Here is a 16,152-nt window from a genome sequence, read left to right on the forward strand (position 1 = left end):
AGAGAAAGGGTAAAGCTAAAATAGAGACCACACACTGAGAAGAGTTGGAAAAGGCATCCCTGGAATAGCAGAGGAAGGAAAACCCACAGCAGGAGCTCGAGCAGAAATGCTGGCAGGGAGCAGCAAGAGGGGCTGCTCCACATGACGTGGGGCAGGGGGACAACAGACGGAGAACTCAGCCAGCCTGGCTCCTCCAGGGCAAGGCTGAGCAGCCTGGGCAGAGCTCAGGCAGCAGGGAGCTCGCAGGGACCTCCCCTGCCAGCCTGAGCAGGAGCACTGGGAGCACAGGGACAGGAACAGCATCGTCCCTCCACTGCTGCCAGGCCTAACCCCACACCCAAACAGCGTCAGAGCACAGCTGGGGCTGGGCTGGAGGGGGATTTTTGGGAGATCTCACAGCCCATTACAGGTGGGTTAAGGAGCACTACAGACTCAGCCAAGGCTCTGGCCAGGCACTGCAGGGCAAGGCAGGCTCCCCTTCCTGGCAGTGCCACGCTGCTAATTCAGCCTGGCCACCATCATGATTCATCCTTCAGGCCTGATTCCTGATGGAACAGATGTTCCCTGCCTACAAAAGAGGCTATTCACTTGCTTAAAAGATGGGGATAAGCAGAATCTGGGTCTCTGGTATAAAGACACCCACGCCTGTTAGGAAGGACACACAGCAATTTAAATAAACCACAAGCCCAAACAAGATCGTTCTCAGAGCTTCCCCTCCGAGCCAAACATCTCTGTTCCCTGCACTGTGCAGTGGAGGCACAGGAATGGACACGATCCTCAGACCAGGCAGGAAAAGCCTTGTTTGTACGTCAAAATGGGACTGCAACTCCCTCTCCATCTGGTCCAGAAGAGCTGGAGGCTTCCCCCAGAAGGAGGCCAGAGAAAGCAGCATTCACAGGAGCTTTTAATGCCATACAGGGGAAAAAAATGAGGCCAACAGAGTGGTGTTTGAGGCTGAAACCCAACTGACTGGACCAGATACCTCACAGTGGGAAGGTGTGTGTTGGCACGTACTCCTGAGACCTTCAACTAGAGCCAGCCTACAGCTACAGCTAGAGCTCAGCTGCCTGCCCAGAACAGGGGGAGCCATTTGTGCTGCACCTCTGCATTTGCAACACCCAAACCAAGAAAGCCAAGGCCCAGCCCACGGTTCTGAAACACCTGCAGCTGCTGGCAGTGGCAGCAGCTCCCCTGCCTGCCCTCTCATCCTGAGCCTCTGCTTGCTGCATCCCAGATCTCCTGCATCCATAGACAGCAGTGCCAGCAGCAAACCTGGGCACACTCCCTGCCTATCCCACCACTAGACACTGGAAGGAGACACTGGAAAGAGATGGACAGACCACCTAAGGATGTCCCCTTCATCCCAGAAGTTCTCTCTCACTGATTTAAAATACCACTGGGGTTCAGAGTTAACAGGTTTAGCACTAGGTTTTAGACTTCCTCAGCCTTGCACCAGGAGTGGGCTGTATGGGCTGTCTTCACCCTGGAGATCATTCTGCACCAAAACATGACATTTCAGTGCTAACAGCATGCAGCTGTTGCAAGGGAAGATCCCTGGAGCCCAAGGCATGGAAGGCGCTGCCCCAGACCTATGGGGGAGGCAGGAACAAGCAAGCACTCACCTCCCGGCAGAAGGTCACGATGTTTTCCCACAGGGCTTTGGCCTCGCCCTCATCTGTTTGCCTCCTCTTCTCCACGTGCATGCTCTCCCTCCTCTTGAGGGGCTTGAGGCCCTTGTGCTGGGCCACGTACTGCTGGGGGGTGTGGCAGGCTCCGCAGTGCTTGGCCTTCACCTCGTTGAGCAGGGTGCAGGCGGGGCAGGCCCACTGGCCCGGCCTGTCCTGCGCGCCGGGCGGGGGGGCTGCGAACAGCCGGGCCACCTTGCGCGCCGACGGGGCCTTGGTGCCGCAGGAGCAGGCGGCCCTGTCGCAGTCGGGGCAGCGCGGCGCCGGCTCGCCCGGCGGCCCGCCGTGCTCCTGGAAGCCGTGCAGCTTGGAGGAGCCGCACACCTTGCACTTCTGGGCCTGCGTGGGGTTCTTGAGGGTGCACTTGGAACAGGACCAGGTGGTGAAGTCGGGGCTGGAGGGGCTGCACGGGGTGAACCTCACGGAGTCCCCCACCAGGTTGATGGTGTCGCTGCCTTTTTGGGTGCCGCAAACCTCGCACTTGCTGGCCCCGGCGGAGTTGAGCAGGGAGCAGGAGCTGCACTTCCAGTGGGACGGGCTGACCTCCATCTCCTCCTCCAGCACGCTCAGCCGTTTGTTGGACAGCAGGTCAGGGAAACGTGCGGCAGGGGCGGCCCTGGCCTGACCTTGGGGAGAGCCCTTCTGTCCCACAGCGCCCGTGGCCGGGGGCTGGGAGCCTTCGGGGACCGGCATCTGCAGCTGTGGGGGCACCTCCCGCCGGCTTCGGGGCACAGGGTTGTTCTGGAGCCCTGGGGAGAAGGGGCTGAAGGCTGGGATCTTCTGGACCTCTTGCTCCATAGCCACCGGGCCCGGGGTGGCCACGGCATCACCATCAGAGATCTCTGCGGAGACTGAAGGCTGCGGGGTGGAGGGGGCCATGTGGAATCCGGCCGGGGTGATGACTTCAGGGACGACCAGCGCCTCTGGTGGGATTTTGGGCAGGGAGAGCTTGCGTGGGCCACCACAGGCGGAGCAGGAGTTGGCCACGGGCGTGTTGTGCAGGGTGCAGCGCTGGCAAGCCCAGCCGCTCTCCAGCTCTGCTTCATCGGGGCTCTTCCCCTCTGAGTCCTCGCTGCTGCTTTCTGCCTTGGCAGCCTCCTCCTTGGACGTGCCCCTGGGCTCCATCAGCACCGCAGGCTTGGGCAAGATGCCGTTGATGACGGGCAAGGGGGAGCGGCTGGGTCCCGGCTCCGGAGTGAAGCCACACACCTCACAGGTTTCCTTGCCCAGAAAGTTCCTGAAGGTGCAGCGGGCACAGGCCCACTTCTGTTCCTCCACGCTGAGCCGCAGGATGTGGTTGAGGTCGGGCTTCTGGCGGGGAGCCTCGCAGATGGAGCACTGCCGCTGGCCCACGGGGTTCAGGAAGGTGCAGCGCGTGCAGGACCACTCGCGGACAGCAGCCATGGAGCCAGGAGAGTGGGAGTGGCTGCAAGAAAGAAGACACAGCGTGAGGCTGAGGCCAAGGCCACCCAATAGGCAGAGGTACCATGAGTTTCCTGGGCTGGCATGGTCAGGACCTTGCTTCCAGGAAGGGAACAACCATCAATCCAGTCACTGCTCTATTGGCACTTGCTCCTCTGGCACTGACAAATTCTCCAGGTGCATGGCAATACATTGGCTTCCATCCAAAACTCTCCAGGAAGGGCAAAAGAAGCAGCCCAGCACCCACTGACCCCATTCTCACAGTGGGGTTGTGCCCTGGTAAGCAAACACCATCTCTGTGCCCAACCCTGGCAACTCTGTGTGTCTGCAGGTCGTTTGGAACTCTTGGGAGGAGGTGACACCCTGCTCTGCCTTCTTGCTGTTCCAGCATCAACTCTTTTCTCCTTCACTGCTCCACCCCACCACTTTCTGTTCCTGTCTCCCTCCTCTCCTTTCAGCTCCACACCACTTATCCACACTGGGATAACTGTGTTATCCCACACCAGACACCACCAAGCCAAGGAAGGCAGGCTTTGGTGTGCAGGGGTGCTTCTACCTGGCTGTAGGTTTTGGGACTGGAAGCCTGGCCCAGTCAGCCTGGGAGCAGCAGCTCCATGGTGCACCAGTGCCAGGACAGCTCACCAGCAGCTTCCAAGCTCGGCAAAGAGGAGCACCATGTCCCAGCTCCAGCTGCTTCCCCACTTATCTGTGAGTAGAGAGGCCATAATGCCCTTCTGGCTGCATAGCCCTTGGTTTCAACCTCCAACGTTGCCTGGGAATGCCTGAAACCCAGATGGGAGAATGGGTCCAACACATGACAGAACCACCTCGTCCTAGGGCAGAAGTCACAACTCCGTTTTCTAGGCAGGTTCAATTCCAGAAGTGCAGCAGCAGCAGCTCCATGGAGCACGGCAATCCCTGGGTTGCAGGCAGCAGCGTTCCCCCAGTGCAGCCCTCAGCTTTCAGGCTGCCATGTGTGCATTCACACTGAGAACAGCCCTGCATGGTGCCCTTTGTCCCCTGCTCGGGGTCATTTCCTGCAGCTTGGAGCAAAGGTGGGGCTAAAGCAGAGTTTTCTGCTTCCTCCTCCTTCACACAAGGACAAACCAGCTCTCCCTCATCTGAGCATGCACTGGGAGCCTGGAGCCCTCCCTCCACGCACTCCTGCTCCCAGATAAGGTGGCCAAGTCATAGATCCAATCTCAAACCCCAGCTCCAGGTCAGCTGCGCCTCTCTCCAGCAGAGCAGGCCCCTTCCAAGCCCTTCCACCCCACTCTGCTTGCCTGAGACCACAGACAGGGCCAGTTGTGCAGAAGAAGCCTCCAAGCCCATCCCATGCCCTCAGCTCTTCCCAGGAAGAGCAAAGCCAGACCTCCAGAGACCAAGAGCAGCCTAAGTCATGGGAGCTGCACCTCAGTGGGCTCACCACTAGCTCCCTCTCCAGCATCCCTACAACAACCAAGTTCAAGCACCCCACTGGCTGGAACAAAGGGGAGGAGGGTGTTTAATCCCATAAAGGGCAGGCACAGACAGCTCCGAGATGCTGGTGCAGCCTGTGCAAGGAACAACTGGGTCCTGGCTGGCCTCCAGAATCCCAAGCAGCAGCACCTGCACACACAGCTTCCCAAGGCTCTGAGCAGACTGCAATGCAGCAGCGAGGTCTGGAGGGGCAGAGGATGCAGCCAGAACCCCCCTGGGGCGGAGGGAAGTGACCCTCCCTTTGGCTGGTACACAAGAAACTCTCTGGGAACACTCCAGCAGCAGCAGCAATCCAACCACATTTCCACACCACGTTCCACAGCCACTGGAAGAGCAGCTCCACATCACAGAGATCAGATATAACCTTCAACTCCCTTCTTAAATCAAATGCTTCTCTAAAGAAAGCCTGAAATCAAGAAATCCATTTTATTGCAAGAGAGAGCTAGAAAATTCATTCTGGTTCATATATGGTGCCTGCATCGTTTGAACTCTGCAAGGTGTTTTATTTACTGGAGTTATTCCCAGCTAAGAGAAATATAAACATTGATTTTTCTGCCTCAAGTCCTACAGCTGGGAGCCACTGTACATCCCTCTCCCCTGTGGCAGCACCATGTCCACACCATCTCAAAGGGAGATCATTCCTCAGGCAGAGGAGGGGAAGGAGCTGCTGCCTGGCTCCACCAGCCATTGGGGCCATGAAGGGCACCGTGATCCTGTTACATCCATTTGTCTTCCTGGCGAGGTTCAGCAAACCACAGGCATCAGCAAAAGGCAAGAGAAGGCTGTCAGCAATCTGTGCCATCCATCTCCAGCCTCCTCCATGCTGTGTACACAGTGCAGGAGAGCACTGGCTCCAAAAAATCCACCCAAAACGTGGATGCCACAGTGCTTTCTGTGGACTGGGACAAACAACCACCAATCTTCTTCCTGCCCATCCCCCACACGCTCATGGTCCTACCCAGCAAGGAAAGGCTTCTAGCAGTGCCACCATAGGACTGTGGAAGGAATCATCATGTTCCTTCCCACAGAGGAAACCTGGGATAACCTAAAAGGCAGAAGTACCATACGACGGGACATTGGGATGAGCCACATCCCCAGACCTGCTTGATGTGGCATCAGCAACAAGCTGCAGGCTCAGGGAAGGCAGCACCATTTCACTTGGCTGGGCAGGAGATCCAGGCTCCAGGCAGCTGGAAGGAAGATGAAAGCCAGGACACTGAAGTGTCCTGAAATGGCCCTGGGGAGCTGTGACATTCTCTGATCACAATGTCCCCCTCCTGGTCCCATCTTCTCACCCCCTGCAACAGGAGTCAGCCCCTAACACTGTCCAGCTGCTGCTGGGATTTCCACCTACCTGACTTTCTTGGAAAAACCAAAAAGCCTTCCAGAAGGGCCATCAGCTCCTCCCTCAAAGGTCCTGCAGTGGCAGGGCCACCAGTGTGACAAGCTTTGGCAGGAGACTCCCCTGCCTTCTGTTGCACACCGTGGTGCCCAGCAGCCACACGGGACACCTTCAGCTGTGCCCCCCAGTTCTGGGTTCCCAGCCACCTATTCCCCAGCCTTGGCAACTGGCAGGACACCAGCCTGCAGCCTGCTTTCCCCACACCCCTGCCTAGGACTGATGGACAATTCCAGTCCCTGCCTGAAATAGAATTAAATTTAGGGTCCAAAGATCCCAGTGGGCACCGGGCTGGAACCTGCCTTTACATGGTCCAACCCGTACCAGAACGTGGTGGATTGTGGCAGCAGCCTCTGTCCCACAGCAACAACCTCCTCCCAAAACTGAACCAGCTGAAGGAGAAATCCATCCTCAGCCTGTCCAAGCTCCACACTTCTCCTTCTGGCTCCTTTCCCAGCAGGCAATAAGGCTGTATGAGGAAACAGGGTAATCTCCAGCACCTATTCACCAGGCCCATCTGCTGCATGTTAACACAGTCACTCTCCAGCCCCAGCAAGCACAACTGAGATAAACATTGCCTGCCACCTTCCTGGGGGAGAGGAGCTCCTCTGAAACCAGGGACCTGGCAGCACCCACCCACGGGAGGGCTGTCCTGGGGGACACTTCACAGGGAGCACGGTGACGCAGGGCTCCGCTCCGCAGCCTGCAGCACGGAGCTGCTGGAGGCTCTTTTGGGGTGCACACAAAAAGGGCACCTTGGGGTGCAAGGACTGGGTAACAGGCTACAACCCCACAGCTCCAGCAGCATGGATGGGGATGGATCCACATGGCTGTGCTTCCCACCACAGCATCTCTCCCCATCCAAGGCAGGAGACATCAGCTGGCAGGAGGCACCACCGTATTGGCAGGCCTGCCCCTACCTTGGCAATCACAGCAGTGTAATTATCATGCTTAAAAAATAATATAGCAAGTACTCTAGCAAGCAGGCAGCTTTCAGCACACTGATCAGGTCCCAGGGAACCTCACTGCTCCAGGGATTAAGAAGGTTCCAGCTGGTCACCTTCCCAAACCACTTCAGGACAGTGATATCCCCGCCCCGGGCTCTGCTAAACGATGAGTTTGCTGAGCCCAGTGTGTCCAGCTGCTGCAGAGCCCTGGCTCCTACACAGCCACCAAACTGCCCAGGGATGGCCACCACCTTTGGGCATCCTCTGGGATGCAAGTCGTCTCTGAAGAAGGGCAAAACAGGAAAGAACAAGGCAGGGTGGGAAACTGGGAAGAGCCCAAAAACCTGCAGTTTGCATCTTTCCTGCTGGCAGGGAGCTGGTGGTGTGCCAGGGCTGTGGGATGTGCAGCTGAGCTCCAGGGCAGGAGATGGCACCAGCCCTGGACAGAAGCACCCTGGACTGCCAGGGAGCACCTCGAGGTGACCTGGGCACTGGAGTGAGAGATCCCAGGGCTCTGCTGCAGAGCCCACACTGGCAACAGGATTAGGAGAGCTTGTGTCAATCACACACAGCAACACAATCAGGCTGTTTCTCTAAATAAAATTCCTCCAGAGCAGCTAAAGTCTTAAAACTTATGGCTTCATTTCTCTCCCGCAGTAAAAAAACAAATAAATAAAAATCAATTGTTCTCATCAGCAACACAAACCCCGAGCTCTCTGGCACACAATGCATCCCAGCAAAATCCTCACTGACAAATACAAGAAAAAGCACTCCAATTTTGTGGAAGAAAATAAAAGAAAAATTACCAAAAACCCCTAGACAAGTCCTGCCTCAATGTCTATAAGCTGTGAATCCCTTCCCCTCAACCCCATGCTTTCTATTTAATATTTCCCACTTAATTTTCTTCCAGTAGCACTGCGGACCCTGACCTAAGAGAGGACTGCTGAGCCTTCTCCCACACAGACCTACCACATCTCCAGAGCCAGCAGGAGAAGAAGGCACCTGTGCCCACCAGGAAGGGGTGCAGGAGGTCAGGAGCCACTCAGAATCCCTCTGGCAGTGCACTGCTAGGAGCACACGTGGGTTGGGATCATGAAGCCCGGGCGAGGAGATGCTGTTGGCTGAGCTGACTCACTCTTGCAGAGCCAGGCAGGGGCTGGGAGGCTGGACCTGGAAGGTTGCAGCAGATATACTGGCAGAGCAACACAAAAACACGGGGAGCTGGGACTTTCCACTTGGTACAAGTTTCTGTAGGAGCATCAGTGGAGACAAACAGCCTCTGATTCACACTTCTGAACCCCCAAGGCTATAAGGGAAAGCGTCGCCAGCTCCTTGCTGGCATCATCCAGACAGGGCAGGTTGCATAAGTACTTCCAAATCCAGCCTCCAAAGTGAAACAAAAAAATAAACCAGGCTTTAATACCAGTGACCTTCACCCCAGTCTTCCAGGACCCTTCCAACTCAGGATATTCTGCCTTGGAGAGACATGGACAAAACTAAAGCACCAGAAGGGAGCAGTCTCTTTGCCCTTTTCTCTCAGATCTGCTGAGCAAGGGCAGGGACAGCAAAGAGACAACTCCCCCCCCAACTCAGCCACACTTTCTGGAGCACTGTGTCCAAGTATCCATGTCAGGCAGTGCCAGGTGGTCTCACTGCATGGCACAAACACTCCCAAGAACCAGAAGCTCTCCACGTGTGTGCAGAAGCAGCACCCCACTTCCACAAGAGCAGGCATGGAGGATCCCAGAGTAAACAGGGCACAAGAGACCTCAGGGTGGTCTCCAGCTCCAACTCCTGCTTCAAGCTGAATCTCTTAAAGGAATTGCAGCAGGTTTAGACAGTCTGGTCTTGAAAACCTCCAAGGATGGAGACTTCACAACCTCTCTGGGCAGCAACCTCAACTAACTGACTGTTCTTGGGCAGAAATGCTTCTCCTTATATCCAGCCTCAAAGTCTCCTGTTTCATCCTGTGTTTGTTGTTTTCTGCCCTCCCACCATGTGCTGCTGTGAAGAGCCTGGCTCTGACCTCTGGATGATGTGTCTGCAGGTACTGCTACGGCTCCTTCAATGCTTTCTCTCCAGATGGAACTAATCATGGAATCATGGAATAGTTTGAGCTGGAAGGGACCTTAAAGCTCATCCTATTCCACCCAGTGCCATGGGCAGGGACACCTCCCACTGTCCCAGGCTGCTCCAAGCCCTGCCCAGCCTGGCCTGGGCACTGCCAGGGATCCTGGGGCAGCCACAGCTGCTCTGGGCACCCTGTGCCAGGGCCTGCCCACCCTGCCAGGGAACAATTCCTAATTCCCAATATCCCATCCAGCCCTGCCCTCTGGCAGTGGGAAGCCATTCCCTGTGTCCTGTCCCTCCATGCCTTGTCCCCAGTCCCTCTCCAGCTCTCCTGGAGCCCCTTTAGGCCCTGGCAGGGGCTCTGAGGTGTCCCTGGAGCCTTCTCCTGTCCAGGTGAGCACCCCCAGCTCTGCCAGCGTGGCTCCAGATCTAAGTGATCAACTCAGGGGCCTCCTCTGGACTCACTCCAGCAGAGCAACTTGAGTTGAATCCTTGACTGAGGCCAGCTCCCTCCTCCTCTCCTTGCAGGACTCACACTCCAGCACCCTGAAAATCAAAACACCCCAACACCAAAAGCAGCTCCAAAAAGGTCACCACTTTCTTGGTGCAGCCTCTGACACCAGGCATCCCCTTCAGCCAGGACCAGAGCTGGGGCTTTGCTCTGAGCTCCCTTTGTCCCTTCAGTTGGTGGAAGGGAACCACAACAACTACAACTACACAAATTCCTCCTTTTGTTGGAGCACTTGAGGAAATAAAGACTTCTTGATTCTGAAATATTCATTTTTGAGCACTCCAGAGCTTTATCATATATTTATATCTGCTCTCACTCTTTAATGTCAATCCAGGACAAACTGTCAACGAGTTCCCAGAAACACAGCTTAGGTCAGGGATGGAAAATCAGCCAAGGGACCAGCCTGGTCCCCTTCCATAACAAACTCTCCTGTGGCCAGGACATCCCTTCTTTCTGGAGGTATCAGTGCTCATGACCATTCACTGGAGCAGGACAATCACATTTATGCAGAAAATGGCATTTTCTACTGGTGATAATCTGCAGTGAATTAAACAGGACAACTGGATTTGTCCTGTTTATAAAGCAATGGTGGCAGGCAAAAATCCCTCATCAAAGCAGAAGGGAGGGAAAAAAAAGGTCTAATTCTGCAGCAGGAAACCATGCAAGGGTGAGCACTTGATGGTGAATTGGGCCATAAAAGACCCAGCAACACCACACAACCCTCCCTAGAGGTGCCAAGAGGCTCAGACAGACACAAAGAGTTTCCCAAGCTGAGTTTCCCAAACTGATGATGCACTCCAGTTCCTGGGAATTTCTTGGTCCCATGGCACAAAACCTCCAGATAGTTTTAGCATAGTTTCTATTGAGTTTCTTCTTTTCCCACACTGGACACAGCTCCAGCAGCTCAGATGTGCTCCAACAGCCACAGAGAGAAGAGGCTGGGAGTTTTAATGAGAAGCTCCCAGGGGAAAGCTGATCTCTGCTAATGAGAGGTCTGAGAGAACAAACACTGGCCCAGCTGTACAGGCTGCACTCAGCACAGGAGTTTTCTGGCAGCCAACAAAGCCACAGAACACACTCTCAAACTGCAGCTGTCCCTGCAATTTACTCTCTTGTCACCTCCCCAAAAACTGGGATTGTCTGTGAGATGTGAGGGTGAGAAGGATAACTTGTTGTGGGACAGGCAAGAAAGGACTTCATAGAATCACAGGATGTCCTGAGCTGGAAGGGACCCACAAGGATCATGGCTCCAACTCCTGGCCCTGCACAGGACACCCCAACAATCCCTCCCTGTGCATCCCTGAGAGCACTGGGCAATGCTCTGTAAACACCAGTGCTTGCAAGGGGTACAAGTGGGACAGAGAACACACTCCTCTATCCTCCACCAGCCATGAAAAGACACCAAGGAATGTGTCCAGAGTGTGGTGGGAAACAGGAGGAGGGCAGAAGCACAGCTGGGACAGGAGCACCCTGAAAGCTCCCGTGACACACACCATAGTGTGGTTTTGATGGGGAAGGGAAGTTGAGGAGACTGTCATGGCTTGCAGAGTCCTCTTCATGGCTGAAACCCCCAGGTTTTGCTCAGGAAAAGGGAGGGAAGGGGCAGAGTCTTTGGAGGGATCTGAAGTTACTGGAGTTTCTGCAGGAGTGCCAAGTGACACACACCTGGAAGGAGCGTGCCTTCTCTCCGAGCCCGGGGACACACAGGGAGAGTTACCCTACACTGATGGACAGGAGACAAGAGGCTTTCATCATTCTTCATCAAAGCAGAATCAGATTCTGGAAGGCTTGTCTTGTGAGAAAAACAGGCTGGGCATGATTAGCCTTTAATACACCTTAATTGCTGCAGTGTTGTAAGAAATGAGCTCTCAGAAGAAAACCAGTTTGGCTGGCAAAGCACAGGCACGCTGGGACAAGACCATTCCCAAAGGCTCCTCAGCTAACGAGCAGGTTTCCCACAGGTCTGCCAGGGCAACAATTACAATCCCTGGGGATACAAAAGGAGGAGGCAGACTGAGTATTTCAAGGTCAGCAAAGTCCAAGTTCCAGCTTTGCTCGAAAGTTTTGCAGGCTCTTGATTCATGAGCTTCTGATGAGGTCTCACCCTGCAGCAGCACCTCCTGCACCTGTCCAGGGTTATCGAGATGCAGGGCCCAGATGAGATGGCCAACAGCAATGTGACCTGTTCAAAACCCAGCATGGAGGGACTCAGTACCACAGGATCATCCTGGGACAGGCTCTGGAGCAACAAGGCTGGCAGGAGAATGACCCAGGAAGGGCCTTCTGGAGCCCCAGCCCTGGAGACAGCCACCAGCACAGCCTCAGCTCCTCCCAAGCTGCACTATTTCTCATTAAGATCAATTCCAGCCTGTTGTTATAATTAATAACCTCATCTTGCCTCCCTGCATGCAAGCAGGGGAAATTTCTGCAGCTGCAATCAGACTTTACTTCAAAGAAACCAATTTAGCACAGTGCTACTGCTGCCATCATTCCTCTTACTCAATGACTTTATTTACCTTTTCTGTACCTAATTTCCCCAGCCCTTTGTGTGCCTGGGGAAATTAAAAGCAAAACCACCAAGCTCCTTTTGCACCCAAATATTACAGCAGGGGGAGGAAATTTGTGTCCTTAGCTCAGGCCAGCACTGTACTATGGCCATTAACACATTGATTTGGCTTGAGGAGGCGATGAACTGAGCAGCCTTGCTTTGACCACACAGAACTGACTTTGACCAAAATCTACACATAATGGATATTTAAACCTTCTCAAGAGCAAATACACTAAGGAGGTACAGCAGTTTTATAGGGGTTTGTCACAGTGGCATGAAATTGGTGTAACTTGGGTGTGGAAAGCACAAAGGACATCTGGATCTACCAAAACATCAGTGAGTGCTTCAGCATGCCTGCAGCTCCCAAAAAACTGCTTTTTCAGCAGAAAAAGGCCCATAGTCCTCCAGCAAATGCAACACAAAAATTCAAGAATTTTATCTTTTTTTGTCATTTAAAGGCCTGAACCCTTGACGACTGATGGCCCCAAGTTCTGTTGGATACGTGGAGCTCCAGCTTCTTGCACACCTGGAGCAAGAAAACACTCTGAGAAATGTACTTTTGTTTTTTAGAAAGCCTGGTAAAAATTGCATCAGCCACCCTGTGTGGTTTTTATAACTACACTCCATCTGTGGTCTGAGCAGAAAGTTTCCCATGTAAAATAAACTTGTCCAGCAAACTTTGTGACCACCTATGTGAGCAGGTCACTTCACACAGGGATGAGAACACAGATCTCCAAGCCTCCTCTGGTGTTAGGACAGTTAAGATGTACAGAAATCAGGGAGTATCAAGAACAGCAGGGAGAGGATTTATGAGAAGGGCATCTGCTCTAGGACTAGCAAGATGCTGGGGAGCAACAGCTGGGAAGATGATGTTCTTTAATACTGCTGCTACACTAATTCATTTCAAATCATGGCAGGTTTTAATTAAAAAACCCAACAGAATCTTGACTAGGAAAAGCAGGAGGGATGGCCAGAAGAGCTCAAAATGGAAGGGATTCAGATGAAAGGTGTGAGGGAATGGAGGAGAGGACGTCTCCTTGGGTGTCTCATGCCTGGAGAGTGAGGCATGGCATGGGTTTGAGGAGCTGCAGGTGATGCTCTGTGAGCAGCTCCACTCCCCCACCCCCTCTCACAGCCAGCACCACCACCTCAGCTCCAAAACACCCCCCTGTACCTTCAGAGAGTAAATTAAACCCCTTCTTCCCAGCAGGAGGAGGAAATTCAAAGCCCTTTGCTGCCTTTGAGGCCTGAGCTGCTGGGGGATGCCCCACGAGTGTGCAGGGAGCTGCCTGTCCCTCTCAGGGCCCTGTGGGGGCTGTGCCGTGCTGGAGCCATCGTGGCACAGCCACTGGAGGGGGTGGGAGGGCACTGCCAAGCCCCCTCTCCTTTTGTCCCACCAGTCTCCAGCCCTACACTGGGCAGGCTGCTATTTGCTTCAGAAACAACCATCTTTTTCCCTAAGTTCTCCCTGATAAAATAAATCAAAGCATAGCTCCAGGGTGCAATTAAGACAAAAACCCACAGTAATAAGAGCTTGGTACCATTTGGGATGGAGGGAGAGAGAAAGACTCATGTAGCCATGAGGTCTGAGACTAAGGAGAGCAGGGCTGCAGCCTGGCAGGTGGAAGCAGAGCCCCCAGCCTCCTCTTCCTCCTCTCTTAGAGCTTTAACTTGGCCACCATCCCAGCTCCTGGCAGAGCTGCTGCTGGGAACTCTTCCTGCAAAGGAGGGAAGTTCTCAAGCCAAGCTCTGCAGTGGCACTGTCCCATGCCAGAGCAGGCAGTGCCCTTCCTGGGGCTGCCAGTGACACTGGGGCACCCTGGGCAGCACCATCCCAGAGAGCTGGAAGGCAGCAGGGCACTGAGCTCCATGGCCAGCAGCTGTCAGGCTCCTCAGCATGATTAACAGGCCTTAATGAAGAGCCAAGCCAGTCCTGGAGCTCAGGGAAGCAGCTCACACTTAACATCTCAGCCAACAAGCTTTGCACTGACCTGCAGAGAGAAACACAGACTGCCAGGGGCCAGAGGAAGAGAGAGGAACTCTGGCAGCTCCCAGTATCCCCAGAGTTCAGAGTGTGGCTGATCAGGGCACAGCAAAGAAGCCACTGCAGCACCCAGCAGCGAGGGATGGGCGAGGATGGAGGGTCCCCCACAGCCACTGCCACCACCAGCACACCCTGCTCGACTTGCCTGGGCATGCCACCAGCTCCTGTGGTGACAGAAGGGTCAGAAGGCAGAGGGCAAACCTGAATGCCCCCTCTCCTACACCAGGAACCCTGTCCAAAGATGCACAGAGCAGAGTCCCAGCTGAACTGGGTACTGGAGTTTGTACACACACACACACTCTCCACTGAGTTCCTGGCTCCACACACAACTTCCAGTGCACTCACACTCCCTGCCAGCTGCTGGAAAAGACACACCAAGGCCTGGTGCAGCTGCTGTGCTGGAGCCAGGCCCTCCCACTGTACTGACCTGTGCTGGAGAGGGGCCACCACAGACAGCAGCAAACCCCTCCAGCCTCACAGATGGCTCCTGCCTTTCCTGCATTGGCACCTTCTCCAGCTCTGCTCCCCTTCCCATGTCATGTCAGGTCAAGCAGCTGAATGCAAGAGCACACAAAATTCATTGCTGCATCAGGCAAGCTTTGGGGAGCCTGTTGCCAGTGCAGCAGGCTCTGCTCTCCTTGCAAGCTTGGGGGGAGGAAGACCAAGGAGGGGGAGAAGCAGCCTCAGGAGCTGCTCAGACTCAGGGCACACGAACCAGCATCTCCCCCACGCAGCAGGAGAAGAAGCAATTTATTGTGACAAATGGTGAGAGCCTGCAGCGGGGTTGGCCCTTCCTGTCAAAGCTGGTGAACCACACCAGGAGAGGGGAGGGCCTGGCAGTCAAGTGGGATATGCATCACTCCTGGGGGGAAAACCATCAGCAATTCAGGAGAACCAGGCTGCAAGAGATCCCCACCTGCCCACCTGGGATGCTGGTGAGCACCGTGTGAGCCAGCCAGTCACCACTGCTCATTCCCCCTCTCGGGGCTGCTAACTGCCACCCATCAGTGTCCCCTGCTCCAGAGGGGTCATGCCTTGGCCCTTCAGCCTCCAAAAGGGGTTGAAGGTTTGGTCAGAAGTGCCTGGGATGGGACATGGGGTTAGGGCAATGCAGCACAAGTGGGATGTTCATATCTGCATCTCAAGCTCAGAAGTGAATTTCTTGCAGAGTGTGGAGAGTTCACTGTACAGAAGGACAGGAAATAAAATTCTAAACTTTTAAGGAACCTGAAGCAAGGAGAATCTGGGATGCCTGTTGTGTGAATTAGCCAGCAGAGAACAAGGAGAAGCCCCTCCTGAAGCAAAGGAATTCCAGTGTCCATTTGATCTCTAGTGAATACAGAGATAGCTGTGTCCTCCTCAGCTTACAACACCTGCCTGGCTGCCACATTCCCTTTTTCCACAAAATATCTGGTGGGGGTCCAGACAAAACTGGGACTGTTTTTCTTTTCCCACCGCAACCTAAGAAACACCATCAACACCCAAAAGGAATATGGCTTCACATCTGTACAGACTTCTCTGTGCAGCTCTGTACCTGCAGCAAACAGTGGTGTTTGGAGAGCCTTGGATTCTTCTTCCATGGGGATGAGACAGCAGCCAAAGCACTGACAGATCACTAAATTTAAGACAAACTCAGAAATGAAACGTGAATCTCTCAAGCCCTGGTAATGCACCTTCACCATCCTCAGAATTCCTCTCTCTGTACAGCAGAATGATTTCCCAACTTTTGGGTCAATCTAGGGCTGCTTCCTGAGCTGCAATAGCCACGTGTGGGAGCACACACTTCCCTGCATCCCAGAATAGAAAGCAGCTGGAGTTGCATCTGAACACTGCAATGGGAAGATGAAAGACTTCCAGACACTCCTCTTTTCCCACTGAGCCCTTTATAGGCTCCTCTCCCCACTCTCACTTCAGATAGAGCTCCTTCAGCTGCTGATTTTCCACAGGTGCTAAACTTCCAGATGCTCCTGGAGGCTTTTCCATTTTTAAATTTATTCTATTTAAATAACAGGGCATATGGTTTATTACAGCTAGAAAAGGGTGTGTG

General features: G+C 54.2%; 1 protein-coding gene across 8 annotated transcripts in view; it reads right to left on the reverse strand.

The window, feature by feature from the left end:
• Positions 1–16,152, reverse strand: part of CAPN15 (calpain 15) — a 55,991-nt gene that overhangs the window by 11,117 nt on the left and 28,722 nt on the right. For all 8 annotated transcript variants that reach the window (XM_059861280.1, XM_059861276.1, XM_059861277.1 and 5 more), the window contains one exon: positions 1,623–3,111. In XM_059861280.1, the coding sequence (XP_059717263.1) occupies positions 1,623–3,089 (1,467 nt within the window). In that variant the 5' untranslated portion in view covers positions 3,090–3,111. The remainder of the gene's footprint in view (positions 1–1,622; positions 3,112–16,152) is intronic.

This window comes from Haemorhous mexicanus, chromosome 17, assembly GCF_027477595.1.
Source record: "Haemorhous mexicanus isolate bHaeMex1 chromosome 17, bHaeMex1.pri, whole genome shotgun sequence".
Taxonomy (NCBI): Eukaryota; Metazoa; Chordata; class Aves; order Passeriformes; family Fringillidae; genus Haemorhous; species Haemorhous mexicanus.